Here is a 24,365-nt window from a genome sequence, read left to right on the forward strand (position 1 = left end):
GACCACCCAATAGATGAAATGCAATTTAGAAGACGTTTAAGAGAAGACCATGCACTGTGTGGCACATGCCTGCAACCCCAGACAGACTGAAGTCAGAATATCACATTTTCAAGGCCAGTGTGGGCTACAAACATCCTGTCTCAAAACAACAAGTCAACTTACCTCATCATAGTGGCTTTTTGCAAACAGGAGTGCACATAGTTCTCCATAGAGAGCAGCTCTATTCGCTTGCTGGCCATGTTTAGACAGCTTATCCATGTATGTCTGAGCTAATTTAAATGTTTCTTCACCTAGATGATATTTACAATTTCCATTTCGCACATGAAGCAACCTGTAAAAGACAAAACTGCTTTACTTTTGGTGCTATCAGGACAGTGGCCCTGACAACCTCTTAAAAATGATACAACAGCAAGGCAGACTTGAGAGCAGGCTGCCTTTCTGCATCTGAATGAACCATTTTATCTGATATGGCACTGATAGTGCTAAAAGCTTAGTGATTGATCTTGTCTGATTTCTTGCATTCTCTAAATATTCAGATATTTTGTTGTGTACTTAACTTGTGCTAACCAAGCAAACACACACACACACACACACACACACACACACACACACACACACACACACACACACACCTTTTTGTTCCAAATTCAGATCTAACACAGAAAATAGTGAAGACAGATGAATCTGACCCACTCCCACCTGGTCTTAATCATTTTAGCATTTGCCACTACTGCTGGCTGTGCTCATTTCTGCTGACTGGCCCACTAAGGTAAATTCAAATAGGACTGTAAGATCTATTTGTCCTCTACTCCCTGTGGCAGAAAATCCTGAGTATGCTTGCTACACAAAATAAAGTGCATCCTACTGACAATTAAATTAGATGAGACTAATAACTCCTAGGCAGTAGTAGACTATGTATCTACAGAATGTATGAAATAAGAACAGCTGTCAGAGCAAACATGTACCTATTACATTGCTGGCTGAATGCCATAATCATCTATGGGGCCAATACAATTTTTTGAAAATGCTTCAAACTCAGAGCCAATAAAAGCACAAAAGACATTTGAAAGAAAACCAAGCAGGGCAATTATACCAGTACTCTAGACAGAGCTAGGCCTAAATAATGTAACTGCTTAAAAAAATAAACAAAACCCTCCCTAAAAGGCAGGCATAACTAGGTATTAGAGCCTTTGCCTAGCATGTGAGAGGCCTATGTTCATTCCCTAGCACTCTGCAGAAAAGGAAGAGAGAGGGCTGATTAATCACACTGCTCTAGAATGGTAGGTGGAATGACTGTTTTTGAGCAGTGAATTCAAGTATGAAGAAGGATACATGAGTAAAAAGCAATAGATACTCGAGTGTGGCTGTTGGCATGTCTTTCACAATAACCTGCCTGGGTTACAGAATGAGTTTAAGGCCATCCTCAGGACAAGTATCTTTTTATCTGCAGATAGAGACTTGGATTCTTTTCACCTTCTAGCTCTTGTGACACAGGATACAAATCTCAAGTCTCTGCTTGTTTTCTTATTATTTATTTACGTGTATATATGTATACCTATGTATGATGTCAGAGAGGTATGAGATCCTAAAGCTGGAGTTACAGGCAGTTGTGATCTGCCTGATGTAGGTTCTGGGAATCAAATTCATACCCTATACAAGTATAAAATATAAACTGATCAGTGACAGAGAGCATCTTTAGTACCAGCCCTTGGCAGATAGAGGCAGGTGAGTTTAAGACCAGCCTGGTCTACAGAGTAAGTTTCAGGATATCCAGAGCTACAAAGAGAAACCCTGTCTCAAAAACCAAAAACTGAGTATGTGCTCTTAGCCACTGGACCGTATCTCCAGCCATTCTATTTTTTTTAAAGATTCATTTATTTATTATATATAAGTACACTATAGCTATCTTCAGACACACCAGAAGAGAACATCAGATCTCATTACAGATGGTTGTGAGCCACCATGTGGTTGTTGGAAATTGAACTCAGGACCTCTGGAGAAGCAGTCAGTGCTCTTAACTGCTGAGCCATCTCTGCAACTCTCCAACCACTCTTGAATATGCACCTTGGAGTGCAATGACCAGGCCATATGGTAATTCTATGTTTAGATTCTCAGAAGCTGTAAACTACACTGTGCAGCCGTATCATGTTACACTCAGCAACAGCATGCAAGGTTTGCAGATTCTCTTCACCCTTGATACCAACTTTCTGCTTGTTTTGGCATTACTGGAAATCCATCCTGGAATATGAAACATGCTGAGCAAGAGCTCTTGCCACTGAGCTAACCTCTCTAGCTCATTAAAACAAAAGCCTACATGACCGTGGTACATGTGAAGTAGTATCTTCTAATGTGTTTGACTTATAGCTCTGTTACTAACATTTCTCCATATGCTCAACAGTGATCTCACAGGTTCTATGGAAAGGGTTTACTCAGTCCTTGTCTATTTAAAAACTTGGGTCATTTGCTATTGAGTTGTAGTTCTTGATACACTCTGGATATTGGACCCTTGATACCTGATTTGCAAATACTGTTTCCCATTCTGTAGGCTGTCTTTGAGCCAAAATAGGTGAGAATGATAGTGTACCCTGTACCAACACTCAGAAGGCTCAGGCAGGAGAACTGAGTTTCTTGCCAGCCTTGGATATATACTTAAGCCCTATCTGAAAGAAAACCAGTAAGAACAAGCTGGGTGCACAGACAGGAAAGAAGACTGACAGGATCTTGCTGTGTCCCAAGTGCTGATAGGGATTTTGGTTGTTCTCATTAATGCCAATACCTCGACCTCCCAAGTGCTAGGATTACAGATGCATACCACTACACCTAGTCACAAGTCTCTGAGTTCAATCAATGCCATCCTTTTCCATCTCCAGTTCAGATGCTATTTCTTCTTCTTGCCTACTTTGATGAAAAATTCCAACATAATACTGATTACCTCTAGTAGAAGACATCCTTTACCTTTCTCTTGATCTAATGAAAAAAACCATCCAGCGTACTGCCAAGTTAACTGTTTTTTTTCCATTTCTCTCCAAGTCCTTCCCATGGTACCACCCTATATGGTTCTTTGAGACACGCTCTGCTATGTAGCTCAGGCTGGTGTTGCAGGCATATACCACCATAGGTCTGCCATAAATGTTCTTTGTTATATCAAAGAGGTTCTCATCTAGCCCTAGATTTCTGCATGTTTTTACTTAAAAAGGACAGGGGCTGGAGAGATGGCTCAGCACTTAGGAGCACTGACTGCTCTTCCAGAGATCCTGAGTTCAATTACCAGCAACTACATGGTGGATGGGATCTGATGCCCTCTTCTGGTGTGTCTGAAGACAGCTACAGTGTACTCAATAAATAAATATTAAAAAAAAAAAAAAAAGATAGCTGGCCTTGTCAAACTTTTTCAACGTTCACTGTTGAAAAAACTATCATACTTTTTATTCAGTCTATTATAATGGTATTGTATATTGCTTGATTTTCTTATGTCGAAGTAATCTTGCATTCTTGGCTTAAGTCTCACTTTAAGATCACAATATAAATTGTTTTAAATATTATTTTAGGTTTGATTTGTTAGTATTTTGTTAAGGATTTCTGATCTGTATTTAAGGAGGTACTGGACTCTAATTGTCTTATAATGTTTTTCCTGGGCTTTCATTAATGGGGTCATAGTGGCCTCATAAAATGAGTTGGAAAGAGACTCTTCTTTAGTATTCTAGTTGTTTGGAATGGACCAGTGCTAACTCTTCAAATGCTTGAAATAATTCACCGGCAAAATCTTTTGGTCCTAGATTTTCTTTGGTAAGAAAATTTGCAATTTCTTCTTAGTAAAAATTTACAAATTTCTATTTGTTATGGATCAGTTGAGATGTTCAATGCTTTTTTCCTACCATCATTTGGATGGTTTGTGCATTTCTAGATATTTGTTCCGTTAGTCTAAATTTCCGATTGACAATGTATAACTTTCTATAAGATTCCCTTATGGTTCTAACTTCTAGAAGGTAGCAGCCATGTCTCGATTCTGACCCCCCCCCCCATTTCATTAGTTGGATTTACACTAACAGAGATCACTTCGATGCAGCACACAGGCAGCTCTCTAAGTGAGCCATTCCTGCTCCCCTGCTTGATGACAGAGCCTGAGCTTACTGAAGCACTGACAACTTCTGCACAGGACTAATTTAAAGCAGTAGTAGAACAGGGATGCCATTCCTCTTGCTAGTCTGACTCAGAGGTTACCAAAGGCTCTGGCACTGCCTTGTAATACCCACAGGGTATCCACTAGTATACACCGGGATGTCCTGAGTCTTGGTAGATTTGAAAATGTTTTCCTTTGTCCTAAAAATTCAATAAGGTATATACTAGTTTATTCAAAAACTGAGATACCACTATTTTCTTTTACTATTTCTATTTACTATTGGACTTTAGGAAATTAAAATATGAAATTCTGATTCTCTTTAAATTCATGTTCAAGTAGTTTCCTGCCCAACCTTCAAGGAAGTTTTTACTTTATTTAAAAAAAAGGCAAGGCAAGGCATGGTGTTGCATACTTTAATTCCAGCACTTGAGAGGCAGAGTTTGAGTCCAGCCTGGACTACATAAAAAAAACTCTTGTCTCTGCACACACACACACGTGTGTGTGTGTGTGTGTGTGTGTGTGTGTGTATAAAACATGTTAGTAACATTTTAGAAATGGGAGATTAGACTAATGAAACTATGATGCAAAGACTTAACCAACTGTTGGTAACAAGGGCAGAATTCTGAGCCCAAAGCACTAGCACTAAGTGCCACCTAATCACAGGATCTGCTAAGCTTACCTCACACAACACTCCACTGCTCGAAACCAGTGGAGCATCTCATCATGTAGCGTACATAACTGAAGACAGGACAGAAAAACCTTCTCAGCGTCACTGTACCAGCCTGCATCAGAAAGAAAGCCACCTGAAGAACAAAAGCAGCAACACGAAATGATTCAGTGAATGGCCTGAGAGTAAACACCTTTACAGTAAAACACTTCTGAACTAAAAAGTTCCTAATATTAACATCATATAGAAGGAAGTAATAATTGCCTAAAACATAACTTTGAACTCTGTATAGCTGTGAAACTACTCAGGTTACAAAATTATCAAACAATCTTTTTCTATATGTATAAATCTTTCCAGGATACTATAATGTTTCTGCTACCCATACAGTAGCTTGTCCAAAATTAAAAATAACTACTTTTGGAGTTGAAAATTAAAACAGGGCCCTGAAAAGACTTATGTCTCATGCCACAGCATACAGTAAACAGTAAGTAGCTAAAGAGTTTGATGATGGCCTGACACAACAAAAAGTCATGCTTGGGATCACAGACAAAACTCATGCTAATCATAGCTCATTCAATGCCATGGGCTGGTCTACTTGCTCAACTTGTCTAAGTCCACTTCCTCATATATAAGAGCTGTCATTACTACCCTGGGCTGGAATGCCAGAAAGGTTCAGGATTTACAGAGTCCTACTTGAGTAGGCCACCATAGGTATGACAGTTGCTCACAACCTGCCTATATAGACTGGGAACTTCTAAGTAGAAGGTTTAACTACAAGACCACTGCAGAGTAAAATGCCCCTCTCCTTTGCCATTACTCACCTAAGACAAAGCCAACCTGGATGGCCTTCTCCTTTACTGCAGCGTCTGACTCTGCTATGTACGAGCACCGTCTACTGAAGGAGTAGGCCAAGACGGAAGCAACCTTAACACCATGGTCCATCAGAGCCTGAAAACAGTGGTGGAGCAAATGTCTGCAGAAAAGAGAAAAGTGGTTCTTGAGAGGCCACTTGATTGTATCCCTTTAGAGCTAGCTGACTCTCCATTAAATATACCTATTAGATATAGAGAGGTATCTGTTTCCCCAACAGAATAAGGTGAGTGAGGCTAAGTGTGTTAAAAAAAAAAAAAAAAAGCATCACATATCACATACATTCCAAAGTAAAGAGACAACAGGCTAGGTAGATGGCTCATCACTTGCCTCAAAAGCCTGACAACCTAAGTATGGTCACAGCAGCACAAATACCAGCAATCCCAGTGTGCCCAGACTTGCTAGAGGCTCAGGGTCAGAGAACACTAAGAGAAATACTGTCTCAAGTAAGGTGTAAGGTGAGGACCAACACCCAAACATGAGCCCTGCCTCAAAACAAAGCCAAACTGCCTGACCCTTCAGTAAGTACTCTGTGTATTTATAAAGTATAAACATGTTCTCTGACCTATTCCCACTATAGAAAGTGTGGCTATCATTATCATCTTGTTCTTCAAGACTTTTCATTGAACTGTAATTCCCATGTCATAGATTCTGCTATCATAGCATTCAGTGGTAGGCTTTGTGTCTATTCTATTTTTTTTTTTAAGATTTATTTATTTATTATATAAGTACACTGCAGCTGTCTTTAGATACACCAGCAGAGGAGATCAGATTCCATTACAGATGGTTTTGAACCACCATGTGGTTACTGGGACTTGAACTCAGGACCTCTGAAAACACATTCAGTGCTCTTAACCACTGAGCCATCTCTCCAGCCCCTTGTGTCTATTCTTAACTTTTGTTTTGATAGTGAAAACATTCTGGAAATGTCTATTACTAATGGTTAAACAACTATATTTAATATTATTGAATTATATGCATTTTTAAATATTTTTATGTAGGTTTTTGGTTTTGTTGTAGTGGTTGTGTGAGAACCTGTCTCTCATCTGTAATTCAAGAGTTCAAATTGAGGCAGGAGGATCAGAAGTTTAGACAAGTTCAAGGCCATTTTGAGCCACATGAGAAAAGGAAGCAAGAAAGAAAGCTTATACACACACATGCAAATTTACCTTTTATCCAAAGCTCTCAAAACTTTAGCAAAAACTTCCAATTCACAGAATTCACTGCCAAGTTGACATAAGCGTCCCTGTTGGTAAAGCTGTAATAATAAAAAAAGAAAAATAATTATTTCAAACTTTTAAATTCAACTTTTAACTTTGTGATTAAAAAAAAACTGGATTGTAATAAAGGATTTTAAAAAAATTTTTTGACAGGGTTTCTGTGTGTAATCTTAAGTATCCTGGACTTCAAGTCTAGACCAAGTGAGCCTTGAAATCAGAAATCCATCTGCCTATGCCAGGATTAAAGACATGCGCAATGCATTACTGCCCAACTCCACAAAGAAAAATATATAATGAAATTTCTGCGACATATTAAAACCTAACAACTGTACATAATTGTTCAGGATTACTACTGTGAAACTGAAGCATCTGGAACATGGTAAAGTACCAGGAAGTAAGCACTGATAGCAAAAGCAGTATATAGAAAACAGTCTGTCAAGATGTTACATTGGAGCCCCTCAGCCCATTTAAATCCTCAGTTTAGTTCTGCATATATTCCACAAGCACTAACTTTATACAATACAGCTATCTATAGATCCAGGATGACAGGGTTCATAGAGTCTGACTTGTTAGAACTGGTTTTTAAAAGAACTGCCAAGATGGGTAAGAAATTTCATAACTAAGCCTGACAACGGGAGCTCAGGCACAGGGACCCCCAGGGTGGAAGCAGAGAACTGACTCCTTCAACTGTCTTCTGAGCTCCACACACGCACAAATGTCCAAACAGTTAAACTAATTAATAACATCCTTAAAGAGAAACAAATATGAAAAAGGGCTAGAGAGATGGCTCATCAGTTAAGAGACTGGTTGATCTTCAGGGGACCCAAGTTTGGTTTCTAGCACCCACATGGTGGCTTCTCAACTGTAACTCCAATGGCATAGGCTATAACACACTCTACTGGCTTCCTCACCACCAGGCAAACACATGGCACACAGATATATATATAATCAGTCAAAACACTCATACAAAATAAAAAAGCTTAAAAGATTTTTTTATCTTAGTTCACTTTGTATTTACAACTTCTTAATATTTAACTCAATTGATGAGAACATTAGTTGCGCAAAAAAAAAAAAAGGAAGGCAGTTTATACTCATAAATTAGGCATTATCGAATTAAGAAAAAAATAAAGCTGAGAATATATTTTTAAGATTTATTTATTTTATTTATATAAGTACACTGTAGCTGTCTTCAGACATACCAGAAGAGGGCATCAGATCCCATTACATGGTTATGAACCACCATGTGGTTGCTGGGAATTGAACTCAGGACCTCTGGAAGAGCAGTCAGTGCTCTTAACTGCTGAGCCATCTCTCCAGCCCAAGCTGAGAATTTATTACCAAATTCCAATTTTATGGGAAAAATAATGTAAAGCAAAACCAAAAAAAGTACTGACTGAGATACTCTGAAATTCCTACCAAAAACAAAACAACCCTCCAAGACAAAATCATCCAATGGCTCAGTGGGTAAAGCATGTGCTACACAAGCATGAGGCTGTAATCGCAGCAACACTATGGGGAAGATAGGAGGTGGAGACAGGTGCACACAACAGAAAAACAAGGGCGGTGAGGACTGACAAGATAATCCTCAGACTTCCATATACACTGACAAGCATTCCACTGCACATATGCACATGCATTCACACAACTTGAGTGTTGAAACATGCACAGCATACAAAAACATGTCCCCCTAGACCCTTACCCCAAACGACTGGCTCTTCTTTATCAACCTTAGACTTTCTTTTATAAAATAGAAATGGAAGATGAACTCCATCTACACAGAGTTCAAGTTTTCCAACATCAAAGCTCATGCCTGCACAAAGGTATCCAAATCTCAGATGACACCTAAAGCCACCTGGCTCTTCTGGAGCCCAGACCTGACTCAGGCTCTCCTTGCTAGAAGCCTAGGTCCCCAGCTTCTTTGATGAACTGTAGTGTCTCAGTTCCTCGGCAAATGATTGCTTCTCTTCAATCTCAATCCTGATGACCTTATCATCCAACACTCCAACAAAGCAACTCTTATCCTTCCTCACTTGAGGTGCTAGGGGGATATGGACAAGATAACACACAACATGACGGGAAGCTTCATTATCCCCATTGGCAGATGCCTGATGTTATACCTATCCACACCTTTTCCTGAGGCCCCCAACACCCTCCACATCCATCCAGGAGTTCCAAGTGGAACTGGAAATGGGGCTATAGCCCATCAAGCTTCTGCCTCAGATAGACCCCAAGAACAAAGGGCAGAGTTAAATGAATCTTTACCTCCAACCTCTAGGCCCTCCCTTACCAGTCTCAATGCCGAAGTGGACTTTTAAAGACTAACTAGATGTGAGGAGAGAAGAGAAAGGAGGATGGAGGTCAGAAATACAAGGACTTTCTACCTACTTGGCTCCTCTCTGTTTCCCAAGGCCTTCATCCCCTCCAGCTGCTCTAGAGCCCTTGTAAATAGGTTTCTTTTCTCATTAAAGAAAATATAGGGCTGGAAAGATGGCTCAGAGGTTTAGAGCACTAACTGCTCTTCCAGAGGTACTGAGTTCAAATCCCAGCAACCACATGTTGGCTCACAACCATCTATAATGAGATCTGATGCCCTCTTCTGGTATGTCTGAAGAGAGCTACATGGTACTTACATATTATGAATAGATAAATTTTTAAAAATCAAAAAGAAAATATAAAGAAAACTCTTCCAAAGGACCTGAGTTCAGTTTCAAGCACCCACATGACAGCTCACATCTTTTCTAATTCCAATTCCAGGGGATCTGACATCCTCACAGACATACATGTAAGCAGAATACCAATGTAAATAAAAACCTAAGGTTGTACTATCCAATCTGTTTCTTCACCAGGTGTATCCTGTTTGGAGCCTGTTTTTCCAAGGCTTCCTCTCTTCTCACCGGAGGGCTCAGGAGTGAACAGCATCCCTGATGTTTTCGTTTCCAAGGTAGGGTTTGCCTATATACAGATATCTGCTTGATAAATTATTAGCTTTAAAAAACCTGCCTGAATAAGAGGGGATTTATGGGTTTTGTTGCTTTTTGAGATTAAGCTTTATACAGCCCTGGCTGGCCTTGAACTCGCTGTGTAGTAGCTTGTGATCTTCCAGCCTCCAATCCTGTGGCCAGGACTAAAATCACAGTGTAATAATGATCAAGGTTTTTAAGAGCAAAGGTTTCCAGGAACCAAAGTAAACATTCTGTAATAAAACTAAAGGCAACTACTGCCTGAATAATGCAAGTCAGCTCCAACCCCACACAACTTAGTTACAACAGAAGGGAGCAAGAGCCTTCCTTGTCCATGCTACTCTGAAAAGGCAGGGCAGCCCCCAAACTGATTCAAAATCAAACACACTCAAAGTAACATCAAATTAGAATGCAAATCAGTGACATCTAATTTCTAACAAAAACATGGAAATTTTAGTAAAGAATGTAAAAGAAAGTGAGTGCCAACTGGGTGTGGTGGCTCACACCTTTAGTCCCAGCACTCTGGAGGCAGAGACAGAGGCAGGTGAACTGTGAGTTGGAAGTATGCACACCCGAGTTCCTGGACAGTCAGGGCTACATAGCCAAACCTGTACCAAAGAAAAGGAAACAAGCAAACAAGAAATTAAGTCCAAAACTACTGTCTAAGAAAAGCTATTTTAAAAATCACCGAAATAACTAAAGCAACTACATGACCACTCACACACAGAAACTTGTCTATCCCGTTTATGTTTGGAGAAAAAAAAAACTTAAAAGGAGAGGGGATTGTTATCAAGAATACCATGATAGACAAAGTGAATTCCTCCCAAACTGGGAGTACTATCACTTCTGTTTGAAGGCTGTGTGTCTAACTATATATACAATATATATGCATACGTAAAACTTTGGAATTTTCAATTAAAAAAACTGGTATTTGCCTACACCACTCCTCCCCAAAAGGGTACCATTTCCTTCAGAGGTTCAGCCACCATGGGGACAACAACAGAATGGGTGAAATAATGGTAAGAGTGAAGATATATATCCACAATACACCTGTGTGTACATGAATCTGGATAAATACATTAAAGGTTTACACATCTGCAGTGATCTGTATTTCAGAATCTCCACTTCCACCACCTTCTTTTACTTCCATTACCCTAACAGTCTGGCAGTCCTGGTCTCTCCATTACCCTTCTTGTCACCCTTCAATCATACTAACAGCAAATGGGGGAGGGGGAAGGCACAGTGAGTTAGAGACCAGCTAGAGCTACTTAGTAAGACCCTGTCTTAAAACCAAAACCAAAACTAACAACAATAAAAACCATAAATTGGGCAGGAATGGTAGCACATGCCTGTAACCCAGCACCTGAAAGGACAAAGGCTGGAGGCCAGCCTAGTCTACACAGCAAGATCCAATCCAGCTGAAGCTATATGGGGAGACTCTAACTCAAAAAAAAACAACAAAACCACCCTAAATATGTCATTCCCATTTTAAATCTTCCTTGTAATCACTCTCCCTATGCATTTAGAACATAATCCAAAATCCTGAATGCAATCACCTGCTGAAAGTCATCTGCCTGTACCTTTTTTCCCCCTTTTGGCCTAGTCGCCTACATTTCTACCTCCTTAGCTCTTTCAACTCTGACTTTTGGGTATATCCACTGCCCCACATTAAGTACAAGGACCAGAATTCTTTGGTTAATTTATAACTATAGTTGTCTCTACTAACATGCTACTTCCTCGTGGAGCTCTTTCAGCGTTCTCAATTCAAATTCCATTCATTATATTTTTCCCATGATACAGTATGCTTTCTTCCAGAAGTAGGCTCAAAGGAAACAAACACTAACCTAAGAAGGTATTTGTCAGGAGAGAACCAAACAGAACTGGAAAAAAAAAAGTCAATGACAGTCAATGAAATGATTCCTAATGATACTCTGCTATACTCAGATTGAATTGTCTTCAGAGAGGCAAATGATGGTAACAGATGCATCGACCCATAGCCAAACACTAGGCAGAACCAGGAGAACCCCTCAGAAGAGGGGAGGAAGGCTTAGAGAAGCCAGAGGACACCAAAAACACAAGCCACTGAATCAACTAAGCAGGGATCATAGGGGCTCACACAGGGACCCTGTATGGGTCTGAGCCAGGTCCTCTGGATATACCCTATAGCTATGTAGCTTGGTGTTCCTGTAGGACTCCCAACAATGGGAGTGGGGGGTGTCTCTGACTCTTCTGCCTGTGTTTGAGACCCTTTTCCTCCTACTTGGTTGCCTCATCCAGCTGTGATAAGGGTTTGTGCCCAGTTACTCTATCTTCTTAGCTTAGGCCTTGTGTGGTAGCTATCCTTGCAGGCATGCTCTTTCTTTCCTTTTAAAGGGTAACAGAGGAGGAATTGATCTGGGAGATAAGGGAGGTGGAGATGGAGAATAAATGAAAAAAGTATATAGTTCAAAGAATAAACAGGGGAAGCATTTGTTAACCATCATCACTCTATAAAATTCTACAGTCTATATAAAGTAGATATAAAGGCTTCAGTCACTATTACATCCTCAGTCTTCAGCATGATTCCTGGTACTAGATATGCATTTACATTTTTTGAATGAATAATACAAATTGGTAGTTAACACCATTGGATGAACTTGAAACTCAGTAAAGACAAACTCAAAATAGTCTCTTTTCTGTAGTTTAAATTAGCAACCAAGTATTCAGTATTATTATTCTATTATTTCTTTAAACAGTTCAGAAGTTGGTAAATATGATCCTAAGAAAAATCCCAATTTTCACACAGATATGTCGTCCCGGAATGGAGCTCAAGAAGAAAGATGATCGTAATTAGCCATAGGTAGATATGAATATTTTTAAGGGTTTATATATGTCATCTTACTTCATATAGAAGGGCGGTTTGTATCATTTACTGGATGTAATCTTACTGTGCAGAGGGTTTGCAGATTAAGAATTTAATATATAAACCTGCTTGAAAGACTACTGGGCTTTGGAGTCATATTTGTGCTGGGCAATGGAGAAATGGAACACTTCAGGGCAGTTGTATCCACCTGGGGCAGAAGCAGCAAGGACGGCCTGGCATGCCAAGTGGTGTTGGGACTGCATGTGTGTGCTTGGCTCCACACTAGAGCAGCATCTGCAAAGTGAGATCGCAGGGGCGATAAAAGATTATATTTAATATTCACTGCAACAGATGGCGCCCAAAGTGGGACAAGAATCTACTAAAAAGTTAAGGTTTCAGCCTAAGAGTTATAGAGTTTTATTTTCCAAGAGGGGGCCAGTGCCATGTTGAGTCATATAATGTCTCAAGCATGGGAACCTTAAACAAAAGAAACAAACACAGACACAGCCTCTGCTGACAGGCTGTGAGAAGGCAGGTGACCATGAACAGAGGAGAGATTAAAAATTATTTGATTCTTTGACAGAATGGTTTAGAGAATGTATTAAAAACTGGTTTGTTTTACGATGGTATAAAAAAATTAATGTACAAGTCAAGTTTGTTTTTCTAGTTAGAAGAAGAGAGTATAGAACTCATCCGAATCACGTGAGAATTTCATCCGAGGTTCAGAACTAAGAAGTCTGTACACCAGGCAGAGTGAATACATAAGTATGTTAGGGAAGTTATTAATAAATGAAGATCTGACGCTCCAGACTGAGAAAAGGACAGATCGAAATACTTTGGATTAAAGTCCTGGTTTTATAGAATTGTTTAGTAAATATATGAAGTTGATTCAAAATTAGAGAAAATTAGTCACTGACTCCGAGAGACTGTTGATTTTTACAGGTTAAAGGGTTATTATTGATAGAGGTTTGTGCGCCAGAGTGATTGCAGACATATATTAGGAAAGTTACTAATAAATAAAGATCTGACGCTCCAGAATGAGAGCTGGACAGATTGAAATACTTTGGACCAAGGTCCTGGTTTTACAAATTGCTTACTTATTGATTTGGAAGTGATAGTGAGCTAGTTTGTTTTGTGAATTACCCCACTAAAGCCAAGTAGCTCCTCAGATGCTGGCTAATGAGTATGGTTATCTTAATTGCTTATATTGTTTTAAAATGGGTATGATGTTGAGTTGTGTTTGTATTATTTCTCTGGGAAAGAATACAAGATACAAGATATTCTAGTTGCCAACTAAGGGACATGCTACTTTGGGAGAAAGGTTTTATCTTTGTGTTTTTAAAAAGTGTGATTCGGCTCTACGTGCCTTCCAGAGATTGAACTAGATTTAATAGAGGTAGACCACCTGAAAAACTAAATTCAAAAGGATCAAACAAAATATATCTCAATACTAACATGTTTTCTGTTGAGTTTTATATGTATTACAGAATGTGCAACTATGGTGAAGCTTGTCATCAGAATGCTGAACTGGCCTGATTCCAGACGTTAGAGACTACAACAATCATCACTATGGCTTTCCTTCTTGAGGCCTGGCTGGCTTCCTCATCCCCTTCCCCCTTTCTAAATTCTCAATGCCCTTATATTCAGCTTGAAGAAGCTATGCAGAGTTGTCACCCAATTCTCTGGACTTTGGGGAAGAAAGTGGTTAGTGTAAGGCTTTTTTATGAAGAATTTGGAAATGGTCATCATCTTACAGGGAGAAATTAGCCAGATTGATTTGTTCAGCCATAATCTTTTGGTAACTAAGCTAAAGTCACATCTTCACTGGTAAGTCATTCTAACTGTTGCAAAGTTGAAGTTATAATCTTTACAGTGGTATTGAATTTATTTGATACAGATGTAAGGTTTATACACTGTTTTTAGTTGATTAAACAATACTAATTAAGGTCTGGATAACAAACTCATGGTTCTGAATCAATAAAAGGGTGTTTTTGAAATATTTCAATTAAAAATGGCCAAGAGCATTAAAGGCTTAACAGTTCAAAAATGCTTTTTGTATTTTAGATGGTTTTCAAAACCGTCAGAAATCCATAAATTATGACATTTAATGTTATTTATCTTTTGTTGAGACTTATCTGCACCTTACAGTTCCCCTTTGGTGGAAAAAATTGAGCACCTCTACCTCCACGTGAGGTATACTTCGTGGCTAGGTAGCCACTGGGCAGAAACTACAGACTAATACTGTCCAGAAAGGGACACTTTATGCAGAATAGTTGACTTGATAATCTTTGCCGAGCCAAAATTATCAGCCCTTTAAGATTTCTTCATTTCAAAGTCTGTCAGTGATCCTGGGCCAGAAGGTCAAAGACTTACTCTCACATGTTGCTAACAGGGGACTGCTAGTGGAGATTTGTCTCTACAGCCTCTCTCAGCTCTGGAAACTGTGTAAGGCTTCCTATGTTTTTAGATGTTTGGCCATTCTCAGATTTCCGACAGAGTTGAAGACTAATTTAGTTTTATAGTCTACCCAAGCTAATTAACTTTGAGAAAATAGTCATCTAGAATATTTTCAAGTGGTGATAATTGTACATAGCTTACATTTAGAGGTAAAGTTTTTTTTTTAAAGTAAACAGAAAAGGTGGTATGTGGGTTGGTAATAAGGTGATACATGATTAGACAGTGGAGAGGTAGGCAAGGAAAAGGAGGAGCAGAAGAGGAGAAAGAGGGGGAGGAGGTTGCTGGAGGAGATGGAGGCAGATGTTTATGTTTCTCTCCGCAGCATCTCTTCAAAATAAGTTCATTATGAATGTTTTATAAGGAATAGAACTGTACAAGATCATTTATCTAGTTGGGCAAATTATATTTTATTTTAACAATTGGGAAAAAAAAGTTATGTTGCCCCAACCATGCTATGGACACATTTATAAGAAAGGTCTAACAGTGAATATTATTATATGCTTTTCACATTAACTTTCAAATTTTTTCTAAGTACTCAACTTTATTGTTTTCTTTTTTTAAGAGAGTATTTTAAATATGTATCTATATTATGTAGCTATGTGTATAGACCTGAATATGTGTGTGTGTGCAACACATCCATATAGGAGCCACCGCTCAGAAGATGGCATCATATCCCCTAGAATTAGAGTTACAGGCCTGTTCTGAGCCACCAAGAGGATGCTGGGAACCGAACCTTGGTCCTCTGCATAAACAGTAAATTCTCTTAACCACTGAGCCATCTCTCCAGCCCCCTTAAAAATGTGTACAAATTCTTTGAGACTATTATACAATGTATTTGGATCATATTTAATCCTTCCTTTCCTAGTTCCTTCCATATCCAGCTTCCTTCCTTGCTAACCCAACTTTGTGCCCTTTTCAAAGAAAATTAAAACAACAACAACAACAAAACAAAATTTAGTTTGCATTGTCCACATCCTCTTGATTGTAGGTCATCCACTGGTGCTCGGGTTGCTCTCCAAGGGCACATCTTTAAAGAGAAATGACTCTTCTCCCAGTGGCTATCATGCTGGGAATGCAGTTTGGCTCAAAGCAGGACTTGTGCATGCTGTCACAGATGCTGCAAGTTCACATATGCAGCTGGCCTGCTGACTCACTGTAGTCATATCCTTCCTCTGACCCTTACAGGCTAAAGTTCCTTACTCCACAATGAACCCTGAGCTTTGGGAAGGGGGAATGTGCTAAGCATTCCACAGTCTTATTTTCTGTACCTTCAGCAGCTGTGGGTCTGTGTTAACTGCCATATGTGATCTAAGTAACTTTTTTAGAACAAAGTGCTAGTAGCTGGTGGAACAGCAACCTCATTTTTCTACTATAGAATATAGAGAATACAACAAAAATGAAAAACTTGAGAACAAAATCTGAATATGGCTGCTTTAATTTATAGACAAAAATAGACATTTCCCTTTTTTCCCCTCCTTCAGAAACAGGGTCTCTCTGCATAGCCCTAGCTGTCTGAAACTCACTCTATAGACTAGGCTGGCCTCAAACTCACAGATATCTTATTCCTGAATGCTGGATTAAAGGTGTGCACCACCACTGCCTGGCTAGTTTGAAGCTTTTGATTGCAGAAAATCTACAGTTGCCAAAATACTAAGAAGATAAAAGTTGAGCTGGTGGTGGTTAAGCCCAGCACTTGAGAGACAAAAGCAGATGGATCTCTTGAGTTTTACATAGTGAGTTCCAAGAGAGTGGGGGGGGGGGGCTACAAAACAAAACCCTGGCCTAACAGCAAAGTGTGACAGTGCACATCTGTAATTCTAATACTCAGGAGGCTGAGGTGAGAAGATTCTGAATTCCAGGCCTCTCTGTGTATTATGATGCTGTCTCAGAAAAACAGCAACAGAACAAAACAAAAAATTGAAAAAGGAGTTGGCTCAGTCATCAAAAACAGTTGCAAAGCAAACATGTCAACCTGAGTTCAATGCCCAAAATATATACAAGCAGGGCAGCCTCTCCTATAATCCCAGCAACGAGGAGGCAGAGATGGGGGAGTGTGTGCGGTTGACCTCTGACCTCGACAGACAGACAGACAGACAGACAGACACACACACACACACCCCCTACTATAACCTCACTCCCACACAAAACCAAACAAATCTGCTACGAACCATTGAAACTCATGAAGTTCTCAGAGACAAAAAAAAAAAAAAAAAAAAAAGCAACCAGGTAGAAAGATAATGACATTTCATATATCCACCATCAAAATTTCAGACTCCATAAATTCTGGTACAGAACAAAATAACCCATTTCTAAAAAAGGAAAAAAATGGGAAAAAAAATGAAGAGGAAGAAAATGAACTTACAGCTAAAAAGAGACTTAAGATATATATATATCTGGTCTGGGGAGACTGCTCGTGGGTAAGAGTACCTACTGCCCAAGAAAGAGGACCTAAATTCAGATCCCCATCGCCAATGTAAGACTGGTCCTGGCTACATGTGAGTATAATACAGCACTGTGGGAGCATAGACAGGTGTACCACTAGAACTTGCTGGCTAATAGCCTAGCTTCAGGTCTCATGACATTCTCAAGCTAATAAGGCAGAGTGTTAAAGTAGGACCCCCAATGTCTTCTCTAATCTTGGTGTACACATGTGTGCAAGTACACACACATTACACATCATTATATGTTAGATATATTCAACACAGGCACACAAAAAAGATATATTCCAGAACCACTGGAGATGAAGCTTAATAGAGTGCTTGGCAGACCTGCGTATGCAGGTGCATGTCTGTAGTCCCACTGCTTGGGAGGCAGATCAGAACAGAGCCATTCTTTGCCACATAGGAAATTCAAGGCCACCATAGGCTATATGAGATTCTGTCTCTAGAAAAGTCCCACCACTAAGAAGTGGAACTCAAGGTCCTGAATGAAACAAGCAATTTGAAATCAGATGTGCATTATGCCAGAGTATTAGTTACTAAAATATCACAGGTGAAATTTCTAGATTTGCATCTAAATACAAGAAGGGGTAAAATAAGTGAGAGATTGGATTTTATAATAAAAGTGACAAGGACATGACTTTAAACAATAAAACCAGGATTTCATTATTTACATCAGGTTACCAGGCTGGCCTTTAATTTCTTGACTTCCACTTATCTTAGCCTCCTGACTGCTGGAATTCCAGGCATATGCCACCATGCTAGATTATTAAAAAAAAAGGTACCTCTGTGCTAACTAACAAGATGTTTCAGTGAGCAAAGGCTTGCTGCCAAGGCTGAGGACCCAGAACACACACAGTAGAAGGAGAGAAGCAACACCTGCACGGTTCCTCTGGTCTCCACATCTGTATGTATATATCTACACATACATAAGAAATGGTCACCTTAGAGCTTCGTGACAAATGCAGGTCCATCTATCACCCTATTCTCTCTCTCTCTGTGTGTGTGTGTGTGTGTGTGTGTGTGTGTGTGTAATTTAAAGAAAAGGTTTATTTTATGGTGCAATAGTCTAGCTAAAGAGGACAGCAACATGCTGGCAAGCACTCTACTTCTAGCAGGGAAGGGGAGCCGAAGATGGCTTAGCAGTTAGAAGCACACGCTGTTCTTACAGAGGACACAAGTTCATTTATAACCACACCAAACTCCCAGCTTGAGGGGATACTACGCTTCTGCACTACAGGAATACCTGCACGGAAACACGCATCATTTAAAAAGTAAAGTAAGAATAAAGTGTGGCAGGCAATACAGCTCACCAGGTGAAGATGCTTGCCACCAAACCTGACCAGAGTTTGATCTCTGGAGCTCAAGAGTGGAAAGAGAAATTACTCCAGTATTTTGTCCTTTTGGCTTGTGCACAAATACCATGGCATAAGTACAAATGCACAAGTGTACAAATACACTCACTCTCTCTAAAACAAATAAATGTAAAAAAAAAAAAACAAAACCAAAACAAAACGAAACAAAAACCAGGCATGGTAGCAAGTACCTATAATCCTACCACTTAGGAGGAAGAGGCTAAATCAGTGTTTCTCAACCTTCCTAATGTTACAACTCTTTAATACCCTCATGTTGTGGTAACCCCAACCAGTTATTTTTGTTACTACTTCCTGTTATTTTGCTGTTATGAATAATAATATAAAGATCTAATATGTACAATATCTGATATGAAACTGAAAAGGCTCTTGACCCACGGGTTAAGAACCACTGGGCTAGAGGCTCATCAGTTTTAGGGCAGCCTTGGCTACAAGAGACCATGCATCAACATCAGAGGATGGGAAGAGAAGGGAAAGGTAGGTAAGAGAACAGAGGGAGGAAGGAAATGGAGGCAGGGGAGTTAGCTCAATCAATAAAGTGCTTGCTTGTTTTGTAAGCATGAGGACCAGAGTTAAATCCTAGCATCCAGGTAAGGACTGCACTCTGCTGAATACTTGAAGCACTGGAAGGTGGAGACAATAAGATCCCTGAGAGCCTGTAGTCAGCCAGTCTAGCCAATGAGACACTGTGTCAAGAGAATGGTGAGCCTGAGGAAGCTACCCCAGGTTGTTCTGTCCTCCATATGCAGGTGTATATGTGGATCCACGAAACACAAGTATAAACTTTAAACACTAAAAATGATAGGTTGCCAGTCAGGCCGTGATGGCACATGCCTTTAATTCCAGCACTCAGGAGGCAGGACAGCCAGGGCTACACAATGAAACCATGTCTCAAAGCAACAATAACAACCAAAAGATATGTCCATTTGTATTCCTACAAACACTCTAATGGTTTCTATTAATATTCTTTTTTTTCCCCTCAAGTTTTGACTGTGCACTTGAGACACAGAGGACAATCTTGAGTGTAGTTGCTCGGGACACTGACTACCTCATTCTCTTGAAGCAGGGTTACATACTGGCCTGAAGCTCATTAATTAGGTTAGGCTGGCCCGTTAATACAGGGAACTCTCCTGTCTATTCTGACAGTTGAATTCAGGTCCTCACATTTTTTTTCCTCCAGGCTTCTGGTTTCAGACTTAGAAAAGTCTTCTCCACGCCAAGATAGCACTGCAGTGTGCACAAGAAAAGCAACCTTTACCTTTCATTTATTTTTATTTAATATTTTTGTAATTTGTAAATTACCTTTAAAATTACTTTTTTAAGTGATAAATTTTAGTAAGATACTGACCTGATAACTTATTCTGTTGATTCTAATAGTTATATTTAAAACTATAACTTCATGGCGTTCACTGTGGCACATAATCTGAGGAAGTGGTCTAATCTACCAAACAGCCAGTTATCTAAATAAAGCATCTCAAAGATCTTTTCCCATTTGATTTGAAATACAGCATCTCCCTTAACTTCATTATGTTATGAAACTTCACAAACTGTTTTCATTTCTTTCTAGGCTGCCCTATACTCAGTGTCTCCCTCGACTGTCACTGTGCCGGTGTCATGTGTAGTGCGTCTCCAGACCTCTGTGCTTTACATTTCTCTTGGTTCATTTTCCTGAGATAATCTAATGTTTCTTATCCTAAGTAAAATTTTTTGTTTGGTTGGTTCGGTTTTTTGTTTTGAGACAGGCTTTTTCTGTGTAACTTTGGCTGCCCTGGAACTTGTCATCTAAAATCAGGCTGGCCTAGAACTCAGAGATCTGACTGCTTCCCCAGTCCAGGTGCTAGGTTTAATAAAGACAGTAATACAACACCACAGTTGGTTCCCACCAAGGGCTCTTACCCACTTCACCATCTCTACAGTCAGAACCCATGCTGTTTTAAAAAGCAACCTAAACTGGACATGGTGGTACATGCCTGTAAGCCTAGCTACTTGAAGACTGAAGCATTTCAAGGCCTACTAGGGCTAAAACACTGTATCAAAATAGAAAGCTGCCATGGAAGTGGCCTAGGCCTTAGTGTTATTTACTTTATTTTCTAAGACAAGGCGTGTGTGTGTGTGTGTGTGTGTGTGTGTGTGTGTGTGTGTGTGTGTTTGTGTGTGTGTGTGTGTGTGTGTGTGTGTGTCAGGTTGGCCTCAAATCATAGAGATTTGTCTGGCACTAAGTCCCCCTAGCACAGGCTTAAATCTCAGTACCAGGAGACAGAGGCAGGTGTATCTCTCTGAGTCAAGAAACCAGTCTGGTCTTCACAGAGCTCCAGGCCAGCCAAGAAGTTGAAATCCTGTCTCAAAATAAATACATAAAAAATTAAGAGATATCTGGGTATGCCATAGAATGTTTGCCTAGCATGAGCTAAACATTAGATTCAACTTCCAGAATGGCATAAGCATGCAAAAATAAATAAATAGATAGACGAATAAATAAATAAATAAACAAACAAACAAATAAATAGGGCTGGAGAGATGGCTCAGCGGTCAGCAGTTAAGAGCACTGACTATTCTTCCAGGTCCAGAGTTCAATTCCCAACAAGATGGTGGCTCACAACCATCTGTAATGGGATCTGATGCCCTCTTCTGGTGTGTCTGAAGACAGCTACAGTGTGTATTCATAAATAAAATAAATTCTTATTTTTTAAAAAAGGAAAAGGAACCAAGATTTTAGCAGGATTCTACTCTATCTTACTTTAGTTATAAGGCTTAAATAAAGTAACAGATAACAGTATTTAACACAGCTCCAAGCCCTGCACCAAGGATCATATAAGTATCTGACTATAAAATAAAATGTTCCCAAAAAAAAAGCGGTATGAAAACTCTGAACTACACAGAGCCAGGCCAGGGCACATGCCCAAAGCATCACTGCTCACGCTAACAATAATCTGCAAAGGAAAGGCTTCAATTTTAATGAAAGGCACTAAAAGACACCAAAAGCATTTTGACAGAATTCAGAGGAAGGGTATTTTTATTGGCTAGAGTCCCAGTGATTTGCTCTGGAAGGTGTACACGTATGCATATGACTTAGTAAAATCGACAGAAATAGCACATACTGCAGCAGTTTTCCAGGTTGAGAAAAGCAAATTTGTCCTTGGGACGATGTTTAAATGCATAAAATTAACATTAGTCACATACAAGTTATCAATGTATCAAAACCATTTGGAATGGAGAGAGGTTTCCTTCTAAATCCAAGGATTTTAACACATGCCAGAAATTTAGGAGGAAATGATTTTACCTGTTAAGAGTTGGTGCAAAGCAGCAAGGTTTATAGACTGCAGTATGTCAGTTGCTAATTCTGAAAAAATGGTCTCAAGCTGGAAAAGGCAGACAACCTCTCTAATAAAACAAATGCCCTAAAACACCAAATATAAGAACATAAAAATCTGCTCTCAATTACACTGTTGGGAGACAACTAACTAATCAGGTAATACTAAAGATCTAAAAATAAAATAAAACCTCTACTGGTCACATTTTGCAAAAGTGGCTACGGGAAACTGAAGTTCTCGCTGACTCAAAGCAAGGATCACTGAATGAGGCCAGTGTTCACACTCGAATGTGGGGGAGAGGAAAAGGGTGGCTCCAAGTCCATAAAGTTCTCCTCCCTCTCAGAACACTGCAAAAATTGTCCACGTCTAAGGACACTTACCCTTGAAACTCCTTGGGAAGCAACTTAAGACTTTCTATTTAGATTTTTGAGGGGGAGCGACTCAAGAATGCTGCAAAATCACACTTTTCATACACATGGGCAGGCATAATTTAGATTTCTACTTCTTGCTTTCAGGGAATTCCACTTCGTCCTTTCTAAAGAGCCAGTCAACACTCTCCTATTAATAAAATTCCCAATCCAGCACAAAGTGTAAACCGAAAAAAACAAACAAAACCGGAAACCACACAAAAGCTTTCAAGGATATGCAAATGAAGCCCACACACCATTTCCAACAATCCCTAACTAAATCACTTAAAGGTAAAGGAATTCCGAACAGCAAAGGGACCCGGGGGGGGGGGGGGGGGGGAGCAGTTACTCGGGTAAAGAGGACCGCCGAGATGACAAAGTAGGGAGAATTGGGAGTGGAGCAAAGGGGGGGGGGGGGAAGGCCAACTGATACTAACACAAGAGAGGACAGGGCAAAAAATACCCCAGCGACAAGAGGACCGACCGGGTGGGACCAAGCTGGGCCAAGCATTCCCCTCAGGCCTACCCTGGGGCCCCCAAGGGGATGGCCGGTAGCTCTCGCACAAGAATTACCCGGGCCGCACAGACCCGGAGGCAGACGCGGGGGTGGCGGGTGGTGGGATTTCAGAAAGCGGCCACTGCAGCCAACCCTGCCTCGAGGGCTACGGGCCGGGCCGTGGACGTGGAAGGGGGTGCGGCCGGGGAGCGGCGGCGAGGTCCGACCGAGCAGATCCGCCGTACCTTGTAGTAAACGTCGAACTGGATATTCTCCGGCAAGGAGCGGATGTCGCGGCGCGAGCGGATGTAGTTGTCCACGACAGCGGAGATGGCGGTGTTGTAGAGCGTCTCCGGGATCCACTCGAGCTCCACGGCCGCCATCTTCCCTCGCTCCTCCTCCGCCTCCTCCCGCAGGCCTCCGCCTCCCTCCGTAGCGAACCCGTGTGAGGCTCCGGAGGCTTCCGAGGGGCGGCGACCACGCGGGCGCGCGCCTCTCGGACCCGGCTGCCGGGCCTCCGCGTGCACGCGCGGACTGAGGGCAGACGGTGCTAGCGGTGGTGGCGGCAGCAGCGGCGGACAGGGAAGATCGGGACCAACGCAGAGCGCGACCGAACCGAGAGCCTCACATTCCCAACAGGAGAAGCACCTCAGTTCCGTCCAGGCGCTCAGCTCTGCATGGGCGGGGCTGCGTGTGTGGCGTCGTGACGTCAGCGCGCACCGACGCGCCCGGGAAGGAATGCGGCAGGCGGAAAACTTGCGAAAAACTGGGACCGCCTGGGGGGCGCTGGGGGCGAATTCCTAAAGGGCGAGGCACTGGGGAGGCTGGGCGTTAGTTGGGATGGTATTTTACCCAGCGGGCCGTGACTTTCCAGCACAGCCTCGTTTCAGTGAGTTTTTAGACGAGAGCCCTCTTCAACTTTAAGAATTGATCTTTTTAGATCAACTAACTTTAGAACTGCTCTTTTTTTCACAAAAGTACCCAGTAGGTGCCGGGCGTGGTGGTGTACTTGGAATGCATCACATGAGAGGCAGAGGCAGGGGTATCCCCTGAGTTCAAGGTCTACGGAGTGAGACCCTGTCTCAAACAAAGGAAATCTATATTGTGGGATGTGTTGGCCCATCACTTTTCATCCCAGCTCTCCAGAGGCAGGTGGATTTCTGTGAACTCCAAGCCAGCCTGGTCTACTATGTGAGTTCCAAGC

General features: G+C 40.8%; 1 protein-coding gene across 1 annotated transcript in view; it reads right to left on the reverse strand.

The window, feature by feature from the left end:
• Positions 1–23,803, reverse strand: part of APPBP2 (amyloid beta precursor protein binding protein 2) — a 44,585-nt gene extending 20,782 nt beyond the window's left edge. The window contains exons 1-5 of the mRNA XM_080922219.1: positions 23,407–23,803; positions 6,827–6,915; positions 5,609–5,760; positions 4,800–4,923; positions 163–331 (exon numbers count right to left, since the gene is read on the reverse strand). Of these exons, the coding sequence (XP_080778345.1) occupies positions 163–331; positions 4,800–4,923; positions 5,609–5,760; positions 6,827–6,915; positions 23,407–23,544 (672 nt within the window). The 5' untranslated portion in view covers positions 23,545–23,803. The remainder of the gene's footprint in view (positions 1–162; positions 332–4,799; positions 4,924–5,608; positions 5,761–6,826; positions 6,916–23,406) is intronic.
• Positions 23,804–24,365: the final 562 nt, after the last annotated feature.

This window comes from Micromys minutus (assembly GCF_963924665.1).
Source record: "Micromys minutus genome assembly, chromosome: 10".
In the NCBI taxonomy this organism is placed as follows: domain Eukaryota; kingdom Metazoa; phylum Chordata; class Mammalia; order Rodentia; family Muridae; genus Micromys; species Micromys minutus.